The sequence below is a fragment of the Nyctereutes procyonoides genome, unplaced genomic scaffold (genome assembly GCF_905146905.1).
Source record: "Nyctereutes procyonoides isolate TBG_1078 unplaced genomic scaffold, NYPRO_anot_genome, whole genome shotgun sequence".
Classification (NCBI taxonomy): Eukaryota; Metazoa; Chordata; class Mammalia; order Carnivora; family Canidae; genus Nyctereutes; species Nyctereutes procyonoides.
The window spans coordinates 547,367-572,088 of record NW_026575157.1 but is presented as its reverse complement, the minus strand read 5'-3'; the positions used below and the strand labels follow the sequence as shown (position 1 = coordinate 572,088).

General features: G+C 36.3%; 1 protein-coding gene across 1 annotated transcript in view; it reads left to right on the top strand.

Moving 5' to 3' along the window:
• The window catches only part of SAMSN1 (SAM domain, SH3 domain and nuclear localization signals 1), a 139,989-nt gene that overhangs the window by 1,148 nt on the left and 114,119 nt on the right, over nucleotides 1-24,722 (top strand). Inside the window, 2 exon segments of the mRNA XM_055313826.1 lie at nucleotides 5,167-5,298; nucleotides 23,311-23,348. Of these exon segments, the coding sequence (XP_055169801.1) occupies nucleotides 5,167-5,298; nucleotides 23,311-23,348 (170 nt within the window).

The window sequence follows — 24,722 nt, the reverse complement described above, 5'->3', positions numbered from 1 at the left end:
TGCCTATATAGTCCCAATTTACAAAATAATTGCCGGTGCTCAACTTTGCTTTGTGCCATATAAATCTGACTGGAGAAATCCCATTTCAGGTGATTTAAGTGGCATTGTGCATTCTTTTCTAGTCTATCTAAAAGAGCTATATGTAGTTTATATGAATATACTTCCCATGGAAATAGGCAGTGTAGCAGTAGAGACGACTGCATTCTGAAATCACTCTGAATGGTTCTATAATCAGTATGCTAATGTTTCTATAACATAGCGTGGCTCAGCATAGTGTGGCATACGTTTGTAATCCTGCTATTGAAGACATATAACCATCTAATGAGCATCATTGTCTTTCTCTGTAATGTAGGAAAAGGAGCATGTACTGAAAAAGGCTTTCTTCAAAGCCATGCCTCACGGAATCAATCTTTCTGCAACTCTTTTCCATGTTTTATTTTATTTTTAAGACTTTATTTATTTATTTGATAGAGGGAGAGGGAGCACAAGCAGAGAACGGGACATGGGGCTTGATTCCAGGGCCCCTGGGATCATGACCTGAGCCCAAAGGCAGATGCTTAACCAACTGAGCCACCCAGGCGCCCCTCTTTCCCATGTTTTAAAGCTGTCCTTAAAAATTTGCTTGTTTGGAAACATATTTGATTAGATTGAACCATCATAAAGACTGAAATATTTTGTTCAAGCATTCCAAAGTTTGTTGAAATCAATTGCTTTAAGAATAAAATGTCCACAGGGTACTTGGAAAAAAAATCAAAACTATTTTAGGTGCTTTTTATTTCTTCCTGTGGGGTAAATAAATAAAATTGTTTAGCGTATGGGCTCTCAACCAGGGTGTTGCAACACCCTACTGTGCTGTTATGAGCTGTGAAAAAGGGGTGGGGTTTCAGATTTTGCCAGGAATTTGTGCATAATTCAAAACATATTTTATCTGTGCCTGTAGGAATGTGAACATATGGGACATGCATTTAAAATAAAGAGATGAAAAAAATCATTGATTTAGTGGAAAGAACCATTTCAGAATTAAAAAGTAGAGGTGTATATTTATATATTTATCTTTAATTCTGTAGGAAAGAGATGGTTTTAAATATTAAGCATCACATAAAGTTTACCACTAAAGAAAGCCAGAGAAAGAGTTAAACATTCTCTTATTGAAGTGTAGGGGGAAATTGTAAATCTTTTAGTAAATGGGATTTTTAAGAGAAATATAAAGCAAACTTAATGAACTACCCATTGTGAACCAAGGATACTATAAATAATCCATTAAAGGTGATTGCTATTATTTGGGATCTATAAACTTGAAATGGAGTCTATCTTTCAAAAGGGAGGCAGGAATATCCTTTTATGTATGCCACTCTGACTCTAGAATGTTTCTTACAGTTTTACATTGTGATAAGCCTTTTAGAAGACTTGCTCATTAGGAGCAGGGTGATTTTCTTGTTGAGCTCATCATATGGTTATTGAGTTTAACATGACTTTGTAACCCAGTAAGGTTACAAATCAATTATCCGTGCACCGTTTCTTCAGTGATTTGCAAGGCTGCCTCTATTTTATTTGGACTCGATTCTATCCCATCGGTTTATCTCTACCCCTTTCCTTATACCTGATCTTTAATATATACCTATTAGGGTAATTCTAACGCTAAGTAGAAACCTTATTCAGCAAAATACCCTTTCCTTGTCCCTTTTCAAAATTTGGACTTTTTTAAGTCTTTATGCTTCTAGGTAAATTTCAAATTATATGAAATCTTTGATGGGATTTTGGTTAAAATAGACTTAGTCTCACATCAGCTTTAGGGGAAATTGACTTAATTACGGAGTTGAGTCCTCCCCTCCACAAACACGTGTAGCTTTTCATTGATCCTGATTTTCTTTTATCGAAGATTAAGATATTTTATAATTTGCTCTTTAAAATTCTTGCACATCTTTTACTAAATTTGTTGCTAAGGGCCTAAGAATTTTGGTTCCTGTTATGATTACTTTTTCCTAATCTGTTTCTGCTGATTTATAGATACATTTATGGACTTCCTGATATTGATACTGCAAGTATATAATTTTGCTGAATTGTAAAAATTCTGGTAGTCTATGTTTTTTTTTCTTAGATTTCCATACAGATAATCTGTAAATTTTCCTCTTCTTTAGTAATTGTATCATTTTCAACTTTTCTTTCACTTCTGTCACATTGACAAGAATGCTATACCAGCAGGCATCCTAGACTTGTTTCTCACGTTCATGTAGTTATTCCTAATTGAGTCATCCTGAGGCTTTTGATAAATAATCCCAATGAGGTCAAGGAAGTCCTGTCTCTTCCCCATTCACTAGATTTTATCACAGATGAATAATAAATTTTTTGAGTGCCTTAAAACATTTATTGAAATAATAAGTTTTCTGTTTAATATTTTAAAAAGACATCCAAATGTTGAAACATCCTTATTTATATTCTCGTATTAAATATGGATTGACCATGGTATATTTTTATGCAGACTACTAAATTTAATTAAATGTTCTATGTGTTTTCTATTTACCCTTGTATGCTCCACCATGGATAGACTCTGCAGTATTTTCTAATTTTTTCAAAGGTCTAGAGTTAATCCTAATTTTTTAGTTTTTTTAATATAAATTTCTTTGATTATATTACTCATTTCAGGATACTGTAATTGTTTATTTTTTGTTGCTCTCTGATATTCTTGTTTCATTTCTGCCAGTTTGGTTTCATCATAGATTATTTATAAATGGATATTACTTTTTTAATTTTACTCTGTGAAGATCACATTCTTTCTTAAATATTTTTCCATCATTTTGATTTTAATTTTATCTGGAATGAAATGGTTTTATTTTCAGATTGTCAATTCAGCTAGTGCTATTTCTCAGCATTTAATCCCTTCATGTGTTTTGGTTAATGTTGGATGATAAAACTCTTTCTCTTTTCTCTATTTCTCTGTCGCTCCCTCTCCCTAGTCCTCCGTTCCCCTCAACCTACACCTTCCTCCCTCTCTTTTTCTTTCCTCTCTGCCCTCTTCACCTTTCTACATCTAGTTGTGAGGCAAGACCTCAAGTCCCTCTGAGGCTGTGGTTCAGAACCAAGAATTACATTGCTGGTCCAGGGATCTTATCCTGAGGTGATAGTTGGTGTATGGCTGATCCAGTCACTGAACCAGTTGGCTGCTTGCTTATTTCAGATCCCATCTTGCTGGCTGTGTTGATAAATTTCACTTTTCTGGCCTACACCTTCCTAGAAGCAAGGGCCCCAGCAGCTATTGGAAGGAGCTTTTTTTCAACCTCCTTTCTAACTATGAGTGCTGCTAGATTTTAGCATGAAGTTCCTTTATGTGGATGATATCCCCTACACTTCACCCCACAAAGCCCTAGTCAATACTACCTGTTTGTGGATGGACACCGAAGAGGTCCAAAGTTTTATATTCACTCACCACTTTGTGTTTCAGTTAGATTTTGTGTCCCTACATGATTAGGTATTTTAGAGCATACATGATTTAAGTCTTTTTAATTTTCCCAACAATTTGCCATGTGTTTTGAGCAGAGGTTGTTTACAACACAAAACTACAGAACATTTTAGTTTAATGTTCTAAAGGTAGATGATGTGGGGTGCCTGGGTGGCTCAGTGGTTGAACATCTGTTTTTGGTTCAGGTTGTGAGGTCCGGGTATCAAGTCCCACATGGGACTCCCCACAGGGAGCCTGCTTCTCCCTCTGCCTATGTCTCTGCCTCTCTCTCTGTGTCTCTCATGAATAAATAAATAAAATCTTTAAAAATAAATAAAGGTAGATGATGCAAATGCAACTCAATCTTAGTTTATATTATAATAAAATTCATTTTTAAAGATGAGAACATTTTCAATGCAACACTATAGTTCTACTCATTGTTTCACATAAGAAAACTCTTTCATAATTCAACAGACCTTTATATTAATGACACCACTATTGGCGTTACTCATAACTATAGAAATTTCCCATATACTAAGTGTATGCCTCTCTCCCTTTATACTGTTTCCAGATGACATCACAACTATATCAATTTTGTCTCACAAGGTGAAAATATAACTAGTTAATTCAGTTAGTAAGTTTTCTTCTCAAATTCAAAGAAAAATTATTATGTGGTTCACAATTGTTTTATTTATATATATTTATTTAAGGTTTTATTTATTTATTCATGAGAGGCACACAGAGGAAGGCAGAGACATAGGCAGAGGTAGAAGCAGACTCCCTGTGGGGAGCCTGATATGGGACTTGATCCAGGACCCCAGGATCATGACCTGAGCCAAAGGAAGAAGCTCAACTGAGCCACCCAAGTGCCCCTGGTTCACAATGATTTTAAATGCAAAATCGTACATTTTAAAATTTACTCTTCTGTAAAAGAATGAAAACAAATACATAATATTATTTATTAATATAAATACCATAAATATTATTATCTTTATTGTACTTGTGAAATACTTTTTTTGCTGTTTCAGAGCACACCCTGTAAATTCATTTTATCCTGGCAGTTACTCTGTAACATGAACAAAACTGCTACTTTACCATTGAAGAAGCTAAAGTACACATTGTGTTTCTTCTACAAGGACACAGAACTAATTAGAGGGATATGTGTATCTAACACCTGTGACCTGACACCCACCGCAGTTTATTGCTGTGCACATTGGCATCTATTTAGTTGTACCTTGAAGTTGATGTCTTCATCACCCTTTTTGAAAAACTGCCTCATTGTGCACAATTGTTCCCCAACAGTTGAGTTTTGTTTAAATTCCTGGCTCTGTAGAGAGTGCTGAGAATGCCTTTCTTTGCTGCCTTGTTCACTGTTGAAAACTGGCATACCATTAACTCTTCATCTCTATGCCCAGGACAATTTAGATGGGATACTTTGTAAAAGGGGGTAGATAGGTTAGAAGACTTTTTAAGGAGAGGTGCCTAGATGGCTCTGTATTATAGGTGACCAACTCTTGATTTTGGCTCGGGTCATGATCTCTAGGTCTTGAGATGGAGGCCTGAGTCATGCCTCATGCTCAGAGATGAGCCTGCTTGAAATCCTCTCCCTCTGTTCCTCCCTCTGCTCATGTGCTCTCTCTCTCTAAAATAAATAAATCTTTTTTAAAAAGCACTTTTCAATGAAAATATCATTTTATTATTTCTTGCCTCATAAATCTCTTTTATTACAGGAAGGCTCTATGGACAGCTTATATGAGCCAGTCCCAGAACAACAAACTAACCAAGAAAGCACCTCTGTCGGGATTGGTTCTCTTATCTCACCTATTGGAGAGAGTGGAAAAGCACACAACAATCTCTTCATGGTGAGTGAAGCCTTGAGTTGAGCGGATTGCTTCTCTATTATATATTTAGAATCACTTGCCTCATGATACCTGTTTTTTTTTAAAGATTTTATTTATTAATGAGAGACAGAGAGAGGAAGAGAGAGAGAGACAGGCAGAGGGAGAAGCAGGCTCCATGGAGGGAGCCCGATGTGGGACTTGATCCTGGGTCTCCAGATCAAGCCCTGGGCTGAAGGCGGCACTTAACTGCTGAGCCACCCGGGCTGCCCATGATACCTGTTAATATGGCAAAAATCACTATTCTCAGAAAGCTCTTCATTTACTTTTAGTTTCTGAGCTTTTCATTGTTGTCTCTTTCATGACTTTAGCTTATTAATATGAACCACCATTTATAGAGTATGTAGTAGGTGATTACATAAGTTAACCCAGTTAATCCTCAAAGCAAACTTAGGACAGAGAAATAACTACATTATTTTTTGAGATTAGGAAACTGAAGGAGAGAAAGCAAAATAACTTGCTACAGGCTATAAACCATGAAGTGTTAAAGCTGTCAATTAAAGATATATGAGATACTATAAAGATATATGAGTCTGCCTCAGTAGTGCATTGGTAAACCAGGTCTTTGGGATGGATGGAGGGAACCCTAGGTTTGTTCCGTTTGCTGATTGCCATGGTGTAAATGCTCCTCCCTTGGTCATTTTAAGCTACCAGTGGTTTAATAACAGGCTTACAATACCTGAATATATATTTGTTCATTATCTTCAGTGCCAACTGCAATACACCCTGGTGGCTTTAAAATCTGTGCTAACCACTTTACTAAGCTGCTCCTAAAATTTAAGGACACACACCGTGAACTTACAAAACATGAATATTACTAGAATGCAAATGCAGATAGTTTTTTTGAATTATCTTTATAATTACTAGAGGCAGAGAGTTCTCGGTGCTCTGCAAAATTGGCCCTGTCCCTGTTTAACAGTGCTGGCTGTTCTCATAGTTGATTGTGCTGTATTTAAATTAATCCCATCCTGGGACGCCTGGGTGGCTCAGCGGTTAAGTGCATCTGCCTTTGGCTTAGGGCATGATCCTGGAGTCCCGCGATCGAGTCCCACATCGGGCTGCCTGCATGGAGCCTGCTTCTCCCTCTGCTTTTCTGTGTGTGTGTCTCTCATGAATAAATAAATAAAAGCTTAAAAAAATAAAAATGATAAATTAATCCCGTCCTAACAAACTTATTTTCCTTATATTTTGGCTTAGTGCAATACAGAACATCCTGTCTGCTACAAATAAAGAACTTCCCTATGCTTAGAGATTTAGATGCCATCTTCTACCCTTACAATTATACTTTTCCCCAATAACAACACAAAGATTACTCTCCGCTTCCTTTTTTGTAAGGCACTGTATTAGGTAATGTTATGTATGGCATTATTTGTGTTGATCCTCACAATAACTTTAGAAATGTTTAGAAATGTTGAGAAAGGTTACATAACTTCCCCTGTTAAAAAGAAGATGACCCAGGACTCAAATCCAGAAAAGTACCTTCAAGTTGTATATCTGCCTTCATACATACCAATTTTATTCCTTGGGGACATTCTTTGAAAACTTCTTTTTTATATAGCTTACGGATGTAAGCAATGTAGCATTTGTTAGCAAGCAAGTTCAATAATAAGTCTCAGTTGGTAAAAAAATAATCCAAAAACATTTTATTGTAGTGGAAACTCTTCCCTCAATCTATACCTTTTCAATATCCATGAAGATGTTGATCTTGACAGATATGCATAAGAGGAAGCAGGAATACATTTTACATAGTAATCTGAGAGAGTAACACTTACGTGGAGACTCTCAATTAACATTGCAAAATGTTTGTAAGCATTTTTACTCTATAATTAAAAAGAAAAAATGAATAGGTTGAAGAGCCTGAAGATATTTTCTTAAAAGTATTAGTTTAATAAATATGCATGAAAAATAAACAAGTTCATGGCCAAGCAGTCTACTAGAATTTTTATCAAACTCCTTACATTCCAAAGTGGATGAGAATAATGAAAACATGATTAAATTTCTATAACTCTCTCTCCAAGTATATATATATATATATACACAATATATATACATGTATATGTGTACATGGATATCATGTATATAGATATATATGTCTCCATATTTAATTTTAAAATCTGTGCATATATATATACAGCATAAATTTGAAAAGCAACCAGTTCAACCACTGATTCTACTATTAACTGTTAAATTGTACTAGTCCTTTCAAATTACCACTGACATTTTATTCCTAATAATAATGATTTCACAGCTTGGTTAAAACAAAATCAGTCTTTTAATAAAATGACATTTAGTGGTTTAGAACTTTCCCTCTGAGCCTCTGAAGAATGGATTATTTTTTCCTCCTAGTATTCTCACTGTCTCCCCCTCCTCCCTAATTCAAGAAAAAAAAAGTTTTGGACTAGTCTTGGCAATATCAGAAACAGTTATTATTTTTGGATTCATTTTCTAGAAATACTACAAAAACATTCCTAAGGTTCATGGAGTTATATCTCAAGCTTCCAGTCCTCAACCCAAATGTATCTGCAACCTTCTGGAGGAGGAAAGTTGCTCTCATACTGACTTTTTAGAACCAACTAGATAGTATATCTAGTTGTTACAATAGAAAATAATAGCCCCTACTAAAAATAATATCATTTGTCACATGAGTTGAAAAGAAAAATAAGAGACACCTAGTTAGCTCAGTCAGTTAAGCTTCCAACTCTTGATGTCAGCTCAGGTCATGATCTCAGTAATATGATATCAAATCCTGCATTGGACTATGCATTAGTGTGAAGCCTGCTTGAGGTTCTCTCTCTCCCTCTGCTCCTCCTGACCTTACTCTCTCCCTTTCAAAAAGGAAAGAAAGAAAAGAAAAAAAGAAAAGAAAAGAAAAGAAAGAACGAAGGAAGGAAGGAAGGAAGGAAGGAAGGAAGGAAGGAAGGAGAAAAGAAAGGAATAAAAAGAAAAGAAAAACAAGACAAATTCCAGGCTTCTTGGCTTCCCTTAAACAAGTTGTATTTATTCATATTTATTAGGAGTTTTGTGATGTAGAAAATACTGTTTCAAGCAATATGTGGAGTTATATAGATGAATATAAGATAATCCAGACTCCCAGAGGAGATGATATACTGTAGATCATCTTCACATTAAAGGGCTGAATAGGCATTAAAGGGAAAATAGTTTATTTGGAGATTTTTAAATTAAAAAAAAATTAATTGAAGTATAGTTTAGAAGTACTGTTAGTTTCAGGTGTACACCATAGTGATTTGACAATATATACATTATGATATGCTCACCATGATAAGTATAGTTACCATCTATCACCACACAAAGTCACTACAATATTATTGACTATATTCCCTATGTTCTACTTTTCATCTTTGCAACTTATTTTATAACTGGAAATGTATACCTCTTAATCCTCTTCACCTATTTTGTCTATCCTCTACCCCCTTCCCCTTTGGGAACCACTAGTTTATTCTTAATGCTTATGAGTCTCTCTTTTTGATGTCATTTGTTTGTTTTTTAGATTCCACGTATAAGTAAAATCATATGGTATTTTGTTTTTCTGACTTATTTCACTTAGCATAATACCTTCTAGGTGCATTATTGTTGTCACAAATGGAAAGATTTTGTTCTTTTTAGGACTGAGTAATATTCCATTGTGTGTATGTACCACATCCTCTTTATCCATTTACCTATTGATGGTCACTTAGTTATTTCCATATCCTGTCTATTATAAACAATGCTACAATAAACATAGGTATGCATGTATCTTTTTGAATTAGTGTTTTCATCCTCTTTGGGTAAATACACAGAAGGGGAATTAATTAGATCTCATGGTATTTGTATTTTTAGTTTTGGGGGGAACCTACATACTGTTCTCCACAGTGGCTGTAACAATTTACATTCCTAATAGTGCATGAGGGATCTCTTTTCTCCACATCCTTGTCAACAATTGTTATTTCTTGTCCTTTTGAAACTACCCATTCTGACTGGTATGAGATGATATCTTGTGGTTTTGACTTAAATTTCACTGATGATTAGTGATGTTGAACATCTTTTCATGTGTCTTTTGGCCATCTGCATGTCTTCTTTGGAAAAACGTCTATTTAGTATCTTGGGATTTTAAATGAGGAACATCTGAAACATCCAGCTTCCATTTTAATTGTGTTCCAGGAGGGGTTGGTAATGGATATCTGGTCCAAAGATAAATAAATTTAAAATACAAGACTTTATTAAATTTCATGAAGAAGAATAATAAGTGATCCACTTGTATATTAGCAAAGCCAGAGTGCTTTGGAGAGCTACTACCAAAAAAAAAAAAAAATGGGTAAAGATTTTATGGAGTAAATAATCATACAACTAAGTAAATATGCTGAAACTGTACTAATATACTAGCTTAACTAAGGATTGACTACTTTGTTATTATATTAGTTAAAATGTAGGTCATCATGGCTTGATTCTGTACCACTTTTAGTACTTCTTTATTATGTCTGAAGCTAATAAAATATCTTGATTTAGAAATAGAGTGAGAACATAAAATGCTTGTATCTCTGCCAACTGGGGGTTAACTGGTTCAGTCCTGAATTATCTGGTTTGCCATCTATATTGACTGAAGTAAGCAAATGATTGTCAATTTTTGCTTCCATTTTGTAACTCATAAATTCGTAAGAAATTTGAGCCTTCTCAAAAATGAGCTTTAATGTGAGGTAGGGGCAATGTTCCTATTATTTATACTCATTCAATAAATACTTCAATTTATACTTCAATTGAATTTATTCAATAAATTCAATGTACAAATACTCATTCAATAAATACTTGTAAGCTAAATGAATAGATTGGTGAAGTTCCATTAATCAAGCTAAAGAAAGCCTCAATAATGGAGTATGTAGGATGTAGTGTCAAAAAGCATGAGCTTTGGAGTTGGATAAATAACAGTTCTCATTCTGACTCTGCCACTTCTCTATAGAATGAGAACAATCCTCTCTATGGGGTTGGCTGAGTTCTGTTGCAGGAAGACAATATCTTCTTGATCCTCCTCCTCTCCACATGCAGGAATGATTTAGCACAGAAGTTAAAGAACCATGAGAAGGGTTCATATGCCACACTAGAGCTGAGATTGCAAACCACAGCCTGAGGGGGCCTGTATTTTATGGCCCATGAACTAAGAGTAGCTTTTGCATTTGAAAAGATTTGTTTAAAAACAAAAGCAAAAATAAGACTGCTCTATAGAAATTGTCTGTGGCCCAGAGCCTATTATACTTCTATCTGGCTTTCCTTAGAAAAAGCTTACTGACCCCTGGAGCTGTGTGGTTACAAACACAGGTGGCAATTGAATGCCTGTAAAGGAGCTATTCCAAATAAGGATGGCAGTAGGGGTAAAATAGAAGCTGTATTTTAAATACTTCCTATGAAAAAATATAAAACAGCTTACTAACAATTTTTACATTAATTGCTTGTTGAAATAATATTTTAGATACATTAGGTTAAAGGGAATTTCACTCATCTGTTAACCTGGCTACTAGATTGTGGCCTCTGGGTCACATCTCACCTTTCAAATGTCACACGGATGCTTATATTGTGCCAGACTTAAATTATATCTGTTCTTTGGGGTTTAGGAAGCTTGTAGAATGTGGGTTTTTTTAGCCTTTTTGCCTCTGATAGATGAAGGCACACCAGAAGGAAGGTGGGGAGATGTTAAGTGTTAATCTATTATGTCCACTATCCTTCCTTCTGAATCTTTTCATACTTATTATAATTGGCATTACCATGCTCAAAAAACAAAAACAAATGCAAAAAACAAAAGCAGTGCCCTTTCACCTCTGGAACTCCTCTGCAATGGACAGAGAGGAATGCTAGCTTTCTGAAGGTGGCTCTCCTTTGTCTCTGTAGAAAATAATTTGTATCATCCCTACCCCAGGTTTACAGTATTATTGTAACATTTAAAGTGAGTTACAACTCTTCTGTAATATTTGGGTCTTATAAAGTGGTGATAAATTAAGACTTTTTAATTTTTCCAATTAATATGGAGAAGAATGATCCAAAAAAGAAAAACTATCTAATACTATTACATTAAAAACTAAATCACAGGGGTGCCTGGATGGCTTAGTCAGTTAAGCATCTGACTCTTGATTTTGGCTCACGAATGATCTCAGAGTTGTGAGATCAGGCCCATAGTGGAGTCGGATTAAGATTCTCTCTCCCTCTCCCTCTCCCTCTGCCTCTCCTGATCCCCCACCTCCCCCCACAACTCATGTGCACACATGCTCTCTCTTTTTTTCAAATAAATAAAAAAAATCTTAAAAAGAAAGAGTTGCTATAAAAAGACTTTGCTACAACTTTTGACAGTTGTTCTCAACAGCAGTGGGACTTCAGGAACACCTGAAGACACATATATCTAGACTCTACTCTGGACTTACCATATCAGTAAGAAGGGATTAGAGTAGTCCCTTCCAATAGAAATATAATGCAATCCACAGATATAGTTTTAGATTTTCTAGTAGTCACAATAAAAAAACTTGAAAAAGAAACAATGTAATTAATATAAAATGTTAATAAGACATTTTACACTCTTGTTTTTAAGCTAAGACTTTTGTCATATGTATTTTATACATCTTAAATCCGATGCTGAAGTGTCGATGGTTGAAGTGAAATCTAGTCCTAGTGAAATCATAAAGATTGTGTGTTTTGTCCCCAGCTTCAGTTTCTAAATTCAAATTAAATTAAGTTAAATTAAAATTTAGTTCCTCAGTCAAACCAACCATTCATCAATTGCTCAATAGCCCCATGAGGCTAGTAACGGCTCTGTGTTGGACAGTGCAGGATGAGAGGCTTGGAACTGCTGGTGGTATTGAGGCATTAAATAACCAGATAATATCATATCCTACTTCACTTAAGGAAGTATAGATATTAAAGTGTAAAAATACTTGATGGTAAACATTTAATTATATACTTTTAGAAGGAAACGAGACAATAGGAAACAGGTGTGTTACCCAATGAGGAAGCTGAGATTAGTGACTTGTATGGAGAGACAGATGGAATCAAGACTGGAGTTCTGGCTTCCCAAATACTAATCTTGTCCTTTGGCCCCTCTGCCAGAAGTGTGCATATGTGTGTGTGTGTGTGTGTGTGTGTGTGTGTGTGTGTGTGTGGTATGAATGTGTATATATGCAAGAGTTAGAGAAGGCAGGAGATGGGCAAGTGGCAAAGTGCTTTTGGGAGATAAGAAGTGAAGAGGAGCAGAAGATAGAAGGATAAAGAATCTGACCTTATAATATATATGCTAAATATAATCTGATGATATACAGAACAAAGCAAAAAGAACCTGAGATGGGTAATGTAGTTAATAGACTCGAGTTTTATTCCTGCTCTCCAGGTGGCTGAGAAATATGTGTCCTTGAGAATGTTATTGAGCTTCTCTGACCCTAAATTTCCTAAGCAATAGAATGTGGCTAAAAATGTCTGCCTCTTAGTTTGTAGTGAGGATCAAATGTTATAACACACGTTAAGCACCTGGCATAATGCATGTTAATGTTCATTTCCCTTCCTTCTGCAACCCATCACACCAGGGCAGAGTGATCCTTTAATTTAATACCCTTGATTAAATGACTTTAAGTCAAACTCTCACTTGAGCTCAGATGTCGTTTTAAAATAACTGCTCAAAAATAATTTGTAATCAACACTTCTTACCTAAAAGCATTGATTTTTACTGGGTTGGACAAGAAGAAGCAACAGGATTTATTGTTGATGTGCATTAGAACACCCAAGATTTTAATCTCCACAAATTGCCTCAAATCATGAACACTCAGGTTGAGTGCAATGTTTGACAATTTAGACCTAGATTTCTCATCATGTGTAGACAGCAATGAATAAGAAAATCTATCACAGTGGCTCTTGTTTGCCTAATTCTTATTTCAGGGTTGTTTTGTTTTTGTTTTTGTTTTTTAGGGGGTCCATTTTAACTTAGATATTATTAAAATGCAAGATTAATTTTTTATGTACTCACTCATCAACATACTATACTGATAAAAAGCACTGTAGAAATCAATTAAATTGTTTCCAGCCACCAGATGTTAATGAAAAAGTAATATAGCAGATTCAAAAATAGCTTTAAAGACAAACAATACAATACATGTCTAACAGTTGGTTAGAGCTCAGCGCTAATGAGGCCAAGGTCAGGGGTTTAATCCCCATATGGCCAGTTATTTTTACTGTGTTCCATAGCCACTGGCAGCATCCATGACCCCAGCCTACTGTCTTGGCTATGTGTGCCATTGATCATAAAGGAATCTGGATTGGGGGATGAGGAGGCACCAGCACAAAACCATTACCACTATGGGAAGAGCAACTCAAGGGAAGAGCAATCTTGCTGACCAATAGTTCATCTGCCCGTGAAGATTTTCCTTCACTATAATCAGTCTTCAGGCCACCAGTGCAATCCTCAACCTTCAACGTGTGATAATTCAGGGGTCAATGGTAAGAGCATTATGAAAGGAACTGAGTTCCTGTCTTGGCTTTGTTCCTGAATACTGTTGAATAAGTCCTTATACTATCTGAATCTCAGTTTCCACCTCTATAAGATAATAGGATTAGACTAGATGATCTCTAAGGTCCCTTCCTGTTCTAAAATGTTTCCTTGAATACATTTTAAATTATTTTGGAAGTGGAGGAGTGCCTGGGTGTCTCAGTTAATTAAGCATCTGCCTTAGGCTTAGGTCATGATCCCAGGGTCCTGGGATGCAGCCTGAGTCAGGCTCCCTGATCAGCGGGGGAGTCTGCTTCTCTCTCTGCACCATGCAACCCCCAACTCCCACTTGTGCTCATGGTCTCTCTCAAATAAATAAAATCTTTTAAAATTTTTGAAAATAATATCTTCTGGAAGGGGAGTGTTGTTTAACATAAAACACTATTACTTTCCTTTTGGAACTGTCGAAGGCAGACTTCTAAGATGTCCTCTAATGAACCTGGCTATATTAGTCAGTGTTCTCTAGAGAAACAGAACTAATAGGTTGTTGATATATAAAGAGAAAAATGAAGGAAGTGGCTCATGTGATTATGTAGGCTGGAAAGTCAGAAATTTTCAGGGCAGGCTGGCAGGCTGGAGACCCAGGATAGAGTTGATGTTATAACTAGGGTCCAGAAGAAGTCTAGAAGCAGAATTCCTTCTTCCCTATGGGAGATACAGTCTTTTTGTCTTAAGATCTTCAACTGATTGGATGAGACCCATTTATATTATGGAGGGTAGTATGCTAAAATCTACTGATTTAAATGTTGATCTCATCTAAAAAATACTTTCCTAGTGGCCTCTAGGCTGGTGTTTAACCAAATATCTGGGTATTGTGGTCTAGCCAAGTTAATACAAAATTAATCGTCCTGCCTTCTGATATTTAAGTCCTTATGTAATCCCCACCCCTCTGTGTGATTTGATTCCTACAGAATTTGGCAAAGGTAACAAGAAGTCACTTCCATGATTAGGTTACAAAAGACCCTGACTTCTGTCTTGCTAGCAGACTGGCTCCATAACCTTCTTGGCTTGAACATTATCATGAAGCAAGATCCATCTAGAAAGGCCCAAGTGGTAAGGAACCTAGAGCCAGTCAGCCTACAGCCAGCAAGAAAATGAGGCTTTCATTTCAGTAGCCCTCAAAAAATTGGATGCTGCCAATAATCACTAAGTGACCCTAGAAGAGGATCTTTCCCCAGCTAAGCTTTGGATAAGACCTCAGTTCTTTGGTCCAACAACTTGACTGCAACCCTGTGAGAGACCATGAAACAAAGGACCCATCTAAGTCATGCCCATATTCATGACCCACAGAAACTATGAGATATTAAGTGCTTATTGTTTTAAGCCATTACATTTTGGAGTAATTTATTACAGGACAATATTTTATTTATTTATTTATTCATTCATTCATTCACTTACTTATTTAATATAGAAAGAGAGAACAAGAGTGGAAGGGAGGGGCAGAGGGAGAGGTAGCCCGATGTGGGGCTCAATCCTAGAACCCTGAGATCATGACCTGAGCCGAAGGCAAATGCTTAACCAACTGAGCCACCCAGGCATCCTCACAGCAATATTTAACTAATATAGGAACCAAAATTAATTTGATAAGTAACTAATCAGAATTATTTGTAGATAATCAAATCAGTGCTAGCTAATTCAAGCAGAAAGGAATATATTACAGGTTAAAGAGAGCTCAGAATTATTGGGACATTGAAGACAAATACGTAGCTGAGCTTGCAGGAATTACTCTGAGAAGCACACTACAAAACTTGCCACGCAGGAGAGCTGCTGCTTCTGTCAGATTACAGGAAGTAGCCAAATCAAGAAGACACTATCACTGTGATAAGCTCTACACTGTCTCTGCTGAGATTTGTCACATTAAAAATGGATGCCCATGACTTGTATTTTGCCTCATATTAGTCAATTTTGTCTTGTGCCTTAGGTTGATAGATGTAGTGGACAGGACCAAAAAACCCCACATCTTATTCTCATAACAAGAGAAGTTTCTTTCTTTCTTTTTTCCTTCATTCCTTCCTTCTTTCTTCCCTTCCTGCTTCCCTCTCTCTTTTCTTTCTTCCCTCCTCTTGCCTTCTCTTTCTCCCTTCTTCCTCTTCTTCCTCTTCTGCTACACATTGATTTTAGGTTTAGTGAATGACAGATGTCATCTACAGCAAGAAATACATACGCCCAAAATATCTAGAGAGGAACATAAATAGCTACATAATTAAATACCATATTGTAAGCACCAAGCCCTACTTGTATAAGAATTCTCAGAAGGAATTTCAAAAGAAAAAATAATATAGTTGCCAGTAGCACAAGATTGGGGGATCAGATAAGCCTTATAAAATTTCAAAGCCTCCTAGTTCATTAAAATCTTCAAGCCCGATTTCTTCTGTAAGATGAAGAAACTGTTACTCTTATTCATCATTTGAGAGTAAAAGGTAACAATATAATTACATTATTAGCACAGTGGTTGGCACAAAATAAGTGATCAATAATAGGTGTTATCTCTAAGAACATAACTGTGGTTTGTGGCTTAACGGTGCCAGTTCCACAGAGATGAGATTTAAGATTTAAGGGAAGAACTAGAGTTAAAAGTGGTGAAAGGAGGTGGTTAAGACATTATCATTGCACACTGTTCTAGCATCTTTCACAAAAGTGCTTAAAAAGCACTTAGAGCCAAGTGTCTTAGAAATGGATAAATGGACACATTGAAATGTGACATGTCATTAGAATAGGTGAGTAATGGAGAAATCAAGGTAGGTGACTCTCAGGTTGGTATTCTAACCACTCAACTGCATTTCTTACTTGCCTCCAAACTATTAAAATTGGGAGTTTTTTGTTCTGTCTCCATATTAGCATTAGCATTGACAGAGCTATTAATAACATAGACACTAAAGGAAGAAAATGAGATTAACAATGGCATCCCATCAGCTAGGTCTTCATCAAACTATGAACAAGAGGAGTCAGTGTCAAAACAGTGTATGTAATCCTTTTCTTGATTTCTGGATTGTAAAATGACTCCTAACAAGATGACATATAAAACATAGATTACCTTCATTAAAAAGACTGTACTTTTTTTCATTTTTATTTTTTTACCCATTATATCCATGATCATATACAGTTATTCCTCTGCCACCAATTCATGTGTGAACACTTTCTGGTGGTTTTAATTAGTATCCTCTCATAAACAGAGACTTATGTTAAAATAAAATGAAATCAATAGATTAAGGTTAATTATGTCTTCTTCTCCTTTTTTATTTCCTCAGCTTATGATACAATTACTAATTGAATCTAATGAAAGCCATGGTTATCTCTTTAATCATGTTTTAAAGAAAAAGCTGTAAAGCAAAAAAGCCCATTCTCACTTTAATTTTCTCTTAAAAGCTTTTGTCATCCCTGCTGATTCTGGATTGAAATATTGTAGATTAGGAACCATGGCTTTGGAAGAGATTTTAAAGTTCGCATTCACCAGCCTTATTCTGTGGATGCAGAGACTGAAGTTCTGCGAGAGTTTTTGGATCTTGCCCAATGTAGGAGCAGACCTGGGGAAGCAAGCCAGGTTCTGGATGCCAGTTCAATGTTTTCTCATTGTAAGGATGGAATTTCATATTTTTACCCATCACATTTCCTAACAGACTTCTCACAAGTTTGTTTGGCTTGCTCATGTTCCATTTGTGGCTTGAGAACTAAATAAGATAATGATATAAGTGGCAGCAAACAGGTGACTTAATAAACGTTATTCCCCTTTCTAAAACGTGTGTAAATATAACTTCATAAATCACGACACATTTGAAGATACTTAAGAAAAGCTCTCTTTTTTAAGAAATCTGGAATGGAATCTTTTTGTAAAGGAAGAATCTTTTATAATGCAAATAACCATCCCCTAGGAAACTTGTTTTGTCATCCTGGATATTTATAGTGCTGTGAGAGGAGTTTGTTAGTTCAGGATTGATAGAAAGCTCACTTAGCACACCAGTAGACAAATGGCAAAATTTTCTGTGATTTACCAGCTCTGTCTCTGACAGATTAGATACAGTACCTGTGCATTCTCCAGGCACTACAAGCTATGTGATCTGCCCTGAGATGATGGGCCATGTGGGGATGCCGTACACCACCTGCTTCTCTTGAGGAAATCAAAATTCATTAGCTATATAGGGTTGTTACTCTTTGACAGGAGCTGGACAGCCTGGCAGGAAAGTCTACTTTTCCCATCCGGATGAGCTGACATTGCTTCTTCTTCATTGCATTCTCATGGGGGGATGAAATCTGTTTTCCCTGAGAACCGTAACATTATTATAGTAATATACTGGGGACCTCCAATGTACAGACTGTCATCTCAATTCAGTGGTTCCGGAAGTGCTCACTTTTAATTAAATGTGCCGTCATAAATTACTGGGCATTCTTTGATGATGATGGCAGCATCCACAAAATTAGTGCCTTTAAAACACATCAGTGTGCTGTCTATGCCCTTGTCTTCAAATAATACTAAATTATTCTTGTTAATGCTTTGATAAGAGTGTACTTTCTGAGTTCTTTGTTTAGTACTGGAAGATAGTATTATATTTTCTCTGCTTTTTCATGGCCACTCTCTCCCTGGCCAATAGTGCTCATTTGTGAGATCTCTGACCTAAATGAGAGGTAGATTCTGTATCTGTGCAGTCAAGTATAGAAGTAGCATTGTGTAATGGTTAAGACAGGCATAAAATACCAGTTTCACCACATATTAATTATGTGACCTTAGGCAAGAATCTCAACTGCTCTGTGCCTCAGTTTACCCATCTGTAAATGGAGTATCCTCATTTATAGTATCTTCCATTATAATAGTATCCACCTCATAGGAGTGCTGTAAAGATTAGGTGAACTACTATATATAAAGCATTAAGAATTGTGCTTGATAGTACATGAGTGTTCTGCCATTATTATTCTGCAAATATGTTAAATCAAGGAATAGAAAAGCAATGTGATTTAAAGCCGTATCATTCTTAGCAACCTGCTTTAACAATTGGGTTCAGACTAGCTACATTCACGAATATTCCTCTTTGCTGTGTGATCTCTTTGAGAACTTAGGAGACCTTTCCATCATGAGATTTTTCTACACACATTTGCAGGAAGACGTAGAGGCGAGGTAGAAGTCCACGGGCGGTAGGACTCCTTTACAGGGGTGATAGTTTGTTATCCAGTCACACAAACTTCCTCTCTGAGAACAGAGCTTGTGTGTGTGTGTGTGTGTGTGTGTGTGTGTGTGTTACACTCTCTCTGGTGGCTTTAGGTGTACTGCAAAACTACTCTATTTTAATAACTTTGAAGCATCATAATTCTTTGCCAGATGTCTATGAGACTTTTTTTTAAAGGAACTTCCATTAAATTAACTTTTTTTGAACATCTGCAGGAACTTTACTGAAGCATAGGAACCTAAGAAATGTCCAGAAATAGGCTCATTCAGTTTGGATGTGGCATTCTTGGAATTGCTGTATTTTAATATTAGTAAAACCATTTCAGTTATGCAAGTGAATCATCCTCCTTCTCTCAAGAGAATCAGTTGGACAAAATAGAAATTGGTTTAACTTATTTTAATGAGAAGTTATATGTATGCATACACATATATGTGTGTGTATTTGTATTTATGCTCAACTCTTGCTTCAATATTAAAATTCGATGTAACTAATAATAAATAATTAATTTAATGAAAAATAACATCATAAGTATCTTCAAAGTGTTTGGCATTGTGTAAGGATTTTACAAAGGCTAGCACATTTAATCTTCAAAGTTAGGAAAATCATGGACTCCAACAGGAGCCTGAAATTAGCAGTCGTTGATGGTTGAATACCCGAGAGAAGTACCACTTGTAATTCTTCTTTGCATCTAAAACAGTGTCTGAAACATAGCACATGCTCAATAAATATTTATTGAACTATGAATGTATGAATGAGTGAATTATATAATTCCAAAAGAATATATTAGAATGAAAAAGTGACTAACATTTAATCAAAGTAGAGCACTATATGCATGACCCTAGACAAGTCAATTTACCATTTGGGATCTCAGTTTATTCATCTGCAAATCAAAGGTCAGATCTCTGTAGTCTTAAAAGTTCACTGTGGGATTTACACCATCACTTACTGCCAATCAATTTTCTCTGGTGCAGAAACACCTTTCACATTTCCATTAGTTAGGCAACAACAATCCCTGACCTATTCACTTCATTTTTCCTTTTTGACTTTGTGATTTGAAAGTAAGATTTAAAAACCAATAATGCAAGAAACAGACACATATTAGACTCAACCCCAAAGGACAGCCAACCGTAACCACTGCATGAGAATAGAAATATGGCATTTGGTATCCCAAATCTCTTCTAAGTGTCCTCTTCTCTTTTTTCATTTTCAATTGTTTTTTAAATTTGACCTTATATGACCTTGTTGCAGTTATGTGAAAATGCTTTACTCCTACAGCCTACTCTCATAGCCTTGAATAATAACACATGTTGGACATATTCTTTAGTTTCTGCCGGCCCATTTGTAATAATTTGCCTACATTTCATTTTTTATTTTCCTAACAATTGCCAGGGGTAAAAATTAAATTAAGCCACAAACTCCCTAGTGAATGAAAGGTAAGACTAATGATTAGTGCTTGATTTAGGGGATAATGAAACGAAGGCTAACAGGAGCAAGTTTTGCCTAGTATTTATGGCAAGTGTCAAATTAATGGACTAGATAGAATCATTTCATCGACTCGCTGAAATGGTATCTTCTTTTTGGAGTTCAGAGTAACACACACACACACACACATACACACACAGATGTAGTTCTAAAAATAAAGCTGCATCTAGTCTTTCTTTGACTTGCTCCTCTAGGAATACAGGGTCTGAACTCAATACATAACAGTCTGCTTATGTAAGCAGAAGTCAGAATGGAAAGCAGCTGCCTTGAGCCTGGTACAAGGAGTACTAAAAATTGCTTAACCAGTTCAGTAGTAATCTACCACTAGGCAACATCCAGGGAACAGACGTATTATTAATTAAGTAGCTGTTGCCCTGTTTGAGTAATCTCTTCCCCTCACATAATCACACTTCAGTCTCACATTTAATGTGCTTGACTCTCTCTGCCATCTTAGAGGAAGCAGGTTGCCAAAGGAAAGCTACATTACTTCTTATATCTTAATAGGGATTAAAAGAAGTTTTAACCCAAAATCCTGTTCTTTTTCTTTTTCAAGTTGTATTTATTTAAATAATCTACACATGCAACATGGGGCTTGAACTCACAACTCAAAGATCAGTACTTTTCCTACTGAGCCAGCCAGGCACCCTTCAAAATCTTTTTCGAAAGTATCCATTATAAGAGAACTCTGTAATACAACATTCCCAAACCAAAGTGATTCATTACAAGTAAAAATGGCTAACCTGGATTCCAGGAAAGCAGAACAAAGTAGATAGTCCCTAGAAAATGTTGTGACAAAATATACCCTAAAAATAACCAATCTTTGTCCCTGGTCTTGATCCGAATGTCTCTATACCTCAGCCCAGAGCTAACTGTATCTCTTTTACCATAATCAGCAGTCACATGTATTTGAACAGTTTTGTCGGAGCCCAACGCCTACTTAGCCAAGGCTTCACCTAAGTGAGGCAGAAGACTGTGTTTGAATAATACACCCCTCATCCCAGACTCAAACACTTAAAGCTCCATTGCACACAAGTTTTGTGAGTCCTCTGGAATTAATCTCTTTGGTAACATTTTTCATACAGCACAAAATAAACTTTACCATGTAAAACAGAAACCAAGATCATGGATTACTGATATAAGTTAATTCAAAAGTACTGTGGCTTGTATGATTAAAAATACAGACATTATCTAATGTTTCCTATCTTTCATATTGCAAGTTGACCTTTTATACTCTAGACCAGACACCTCTTTCTCTATACTCAAAATAGGGAGAATCTATTTAGAAGACTATGAGATTTGCAATCTGAAGAAATTTATCTAACCCTATACAACAAATTCTTTAGACTCAAAACAGTAAATTCTGACTACTGAGACATATTTGGCCCAGATTTTATAGATTATGTGAACATGGAACTTGTTCCTTCCCAGCTAAATTCCAAATATATGTGATAGGAAAATATAACTACAAAGATGTATGGCCATCCTCTTTCCCGATGACCCTCACAAAGCTGGTATGGTTGCTGATGGTGGTGAAAGGAACACAGTTGGCTTCTAGGCTGAGGTGTGGAGACATCCAGACCAATACTGAAGGAATTTCACAAAAAGACCATGGATAGAGTTGGGTTCTTTTTAGGACACATGGTGATAAAGCATAGAGAATTGAAGGAGTGGTATGTGCTGATATGTCACCTCACCTCAGGGTTTGCTTCATGATTCTCAAGTATTTACCCCCACTCCCACCTGTTTAGACATTGTCCCGTGGGTGACCCATAGGTATCTTAACTGGGCAAAAACTGTTCCTCAAGTTCAGGGATGGAGTGTGTCAGCATCTGGAATTTTCAGTGACACTCTACTCACCAGCTTGAAATACGTAATTTAAATTGTCCTTGAGAGTTCAATCTTGACAAAAACATAACAAGGGTTAGAGAAAGGGTCCCTTGAGTTACTTTGTAGGGGAAAAGTTATCCTGGATTTGGCAGTGCTTAGACTAATACTATCAACCAATTTTCCTTTTTCTGATTTTCATTTATATTCTTCCCCACCTTTGCATTTCTATTTTCCCCCCATCTGGAATATTGGTTCCAATAGTCTTTACTACACAAATCCCTACCACACCAATCAAACCTCTCTACAACATGGTCTGTTGCCTATGATATAGTAGATAATCAAAAAGTACCCCGAGCATCAAAAATGTAAATGGTTTTGAATGAAGGAGAAGACGAATAACAGGAAAATCTTAAGTGTTCTTAAAGGTGCCAGCGAGCAGTTTAAGCTCTTTCAATGATGGTGAAAGATGTGGCGACATATTCTTCCCCGAAAAGTATTAGGGATTTTGCACAACATTCAGTTACTCTGAAGAGAAAGGCCAGATGAATCACAGGTGTATTTCAACATACTCGAGGCATTGTGATAGTTTAAACTTTCTCAAAGGAAAGTACTGTGTGATGTAATTAGCATACTCTGGTGTGTATCTCCCCCCTTGGCGTTGGTGGGTTGATAGGGAATGAAAACTTGAAGTTATGAGGATTTAATTGCATGTTTTTTATTTCAAAGACTTGCTCTATTAACTGACCAGGGCTTGGAATAAGATATAAGCCCTAGTTCATAAAGAAAGCACTCTACATCTCTCAAAGTTACAAAGAATAAAGAAAAAAAAATTGAACTGAGATTCTATGACATCGTACCAAAATACAAGGGGGAAACACCAGTCAGTTTATTAGGAAGGGGGAAATGATACATTTGGATCACACTCAAAGATGTACCATACGTGAATTTTCCTTCTGATTTCTTAGAGTAGTATTATTTTATTTTCTTCTGTATTTTATTTTTCAGGAAGTTTCTAATTTTGAGGATGCACAACCAAAAAGAAAGTAAGTCAAGTTTACTTTGAAAACTTTACATTCTGTTAGTTCTGTAAGGTCGAATGGAATATTTTAGTGGTTTTCCTGTCAAAGCGCTGTTTAAAAAATTGTCATGTACAAATCTAGATATGTTTTACTCTGCTACCATTTATCCGTTTATGCTGATGCATAGGAAACCTGTGTTGTGACATTTCTGTACACAGGGATGTGAAAATTAAATTTCCAGAAGAAGAAACATGTGTTTCAATGAGGTTCAGATTAAAGTGGGAGCCTACTCAAAGACATGCTTCTATCAGTGGCCTATTAATCTTCTGAAGGGTTCTTCTAATCCAAATAAAAATGTGTTTGTAAAGAGATTTCGGTTATTTAGGTCAGGCTTGGCTTTACATATAGCTCATCAAGCTGCCAGAGGATGTGGCACACACATGTTGCATAAGGTAATGGGATTTTAACTAACAAGCTGGAAATACACAGGGGCCGGAGGTTGGTTTATGAGGAAATTTCCAGATTGGTTACTGACGATACAGAATAGCTTTCTTGCACTCTGGAATGGTCTGAGACCAAATTGTTAATACATGAAGTTCTCTTTGGTTGTAGCCTTTCTGGACAGTCTTCCTTTCCTGCTCCCAAGGCGTTCTGTGCTTTCATATCCTTTCCTACATTTCCTGTTCAAAGATTTTATTTTTTTTATTATTTATTCATGAGAGAGAGAGAGAGAGGCAGAGACACAGGCAGAGGGAGAAGCAGGCACTATGCAGGGAGCCTGATGTGGGACTCAATCCCAGGACTCCAGGATCATGCCCTGGGCCAAAGGCAGGCGCTAAACCGCTGAGCCACCCAGGGATCCCCTACCTTTCCTGTTCAAAGCTTTCTCCCAGTAAGGATATAAAATACACCCATAGTACTTAATTGGATGAGGAACAGCTTAGAGCACCTGGCAGGCAAGGGTAGTTTAAGCCACAGTTGACTCTTTACAGTAGTGTCATTTTAAGCCTGACCTGGAGTAAAGAAGAGGTTTTTGACAGGGCTCATCTCAATCTTAAAAACTGCTCTATGTCACGGTTCATTCTATCTACAGATAAGGAACTCACCAATTCCAAATAAAACAGTTAAATGAAATTAGAGCTATTGGCTTATGATTGATGCTTCTCTAGATCAGAGGATGCCAAAATATTGAGTGGAAGGAATGAGAGGGAAAAGTACCAGATACTGACTGAATCAGGATTTTTCAAACTCAGTTACCATGTTCCTCAGATTCCAAAACATTAAAATAAAATTGAAGAATCTTGGCTTCCTTGATTCTTTTGTCCACCACTCCCCTGAAGGGAATAACATCTCGTGCTCTTCTGCACCTACCTTACCTTACAATACTATAAATAGTTT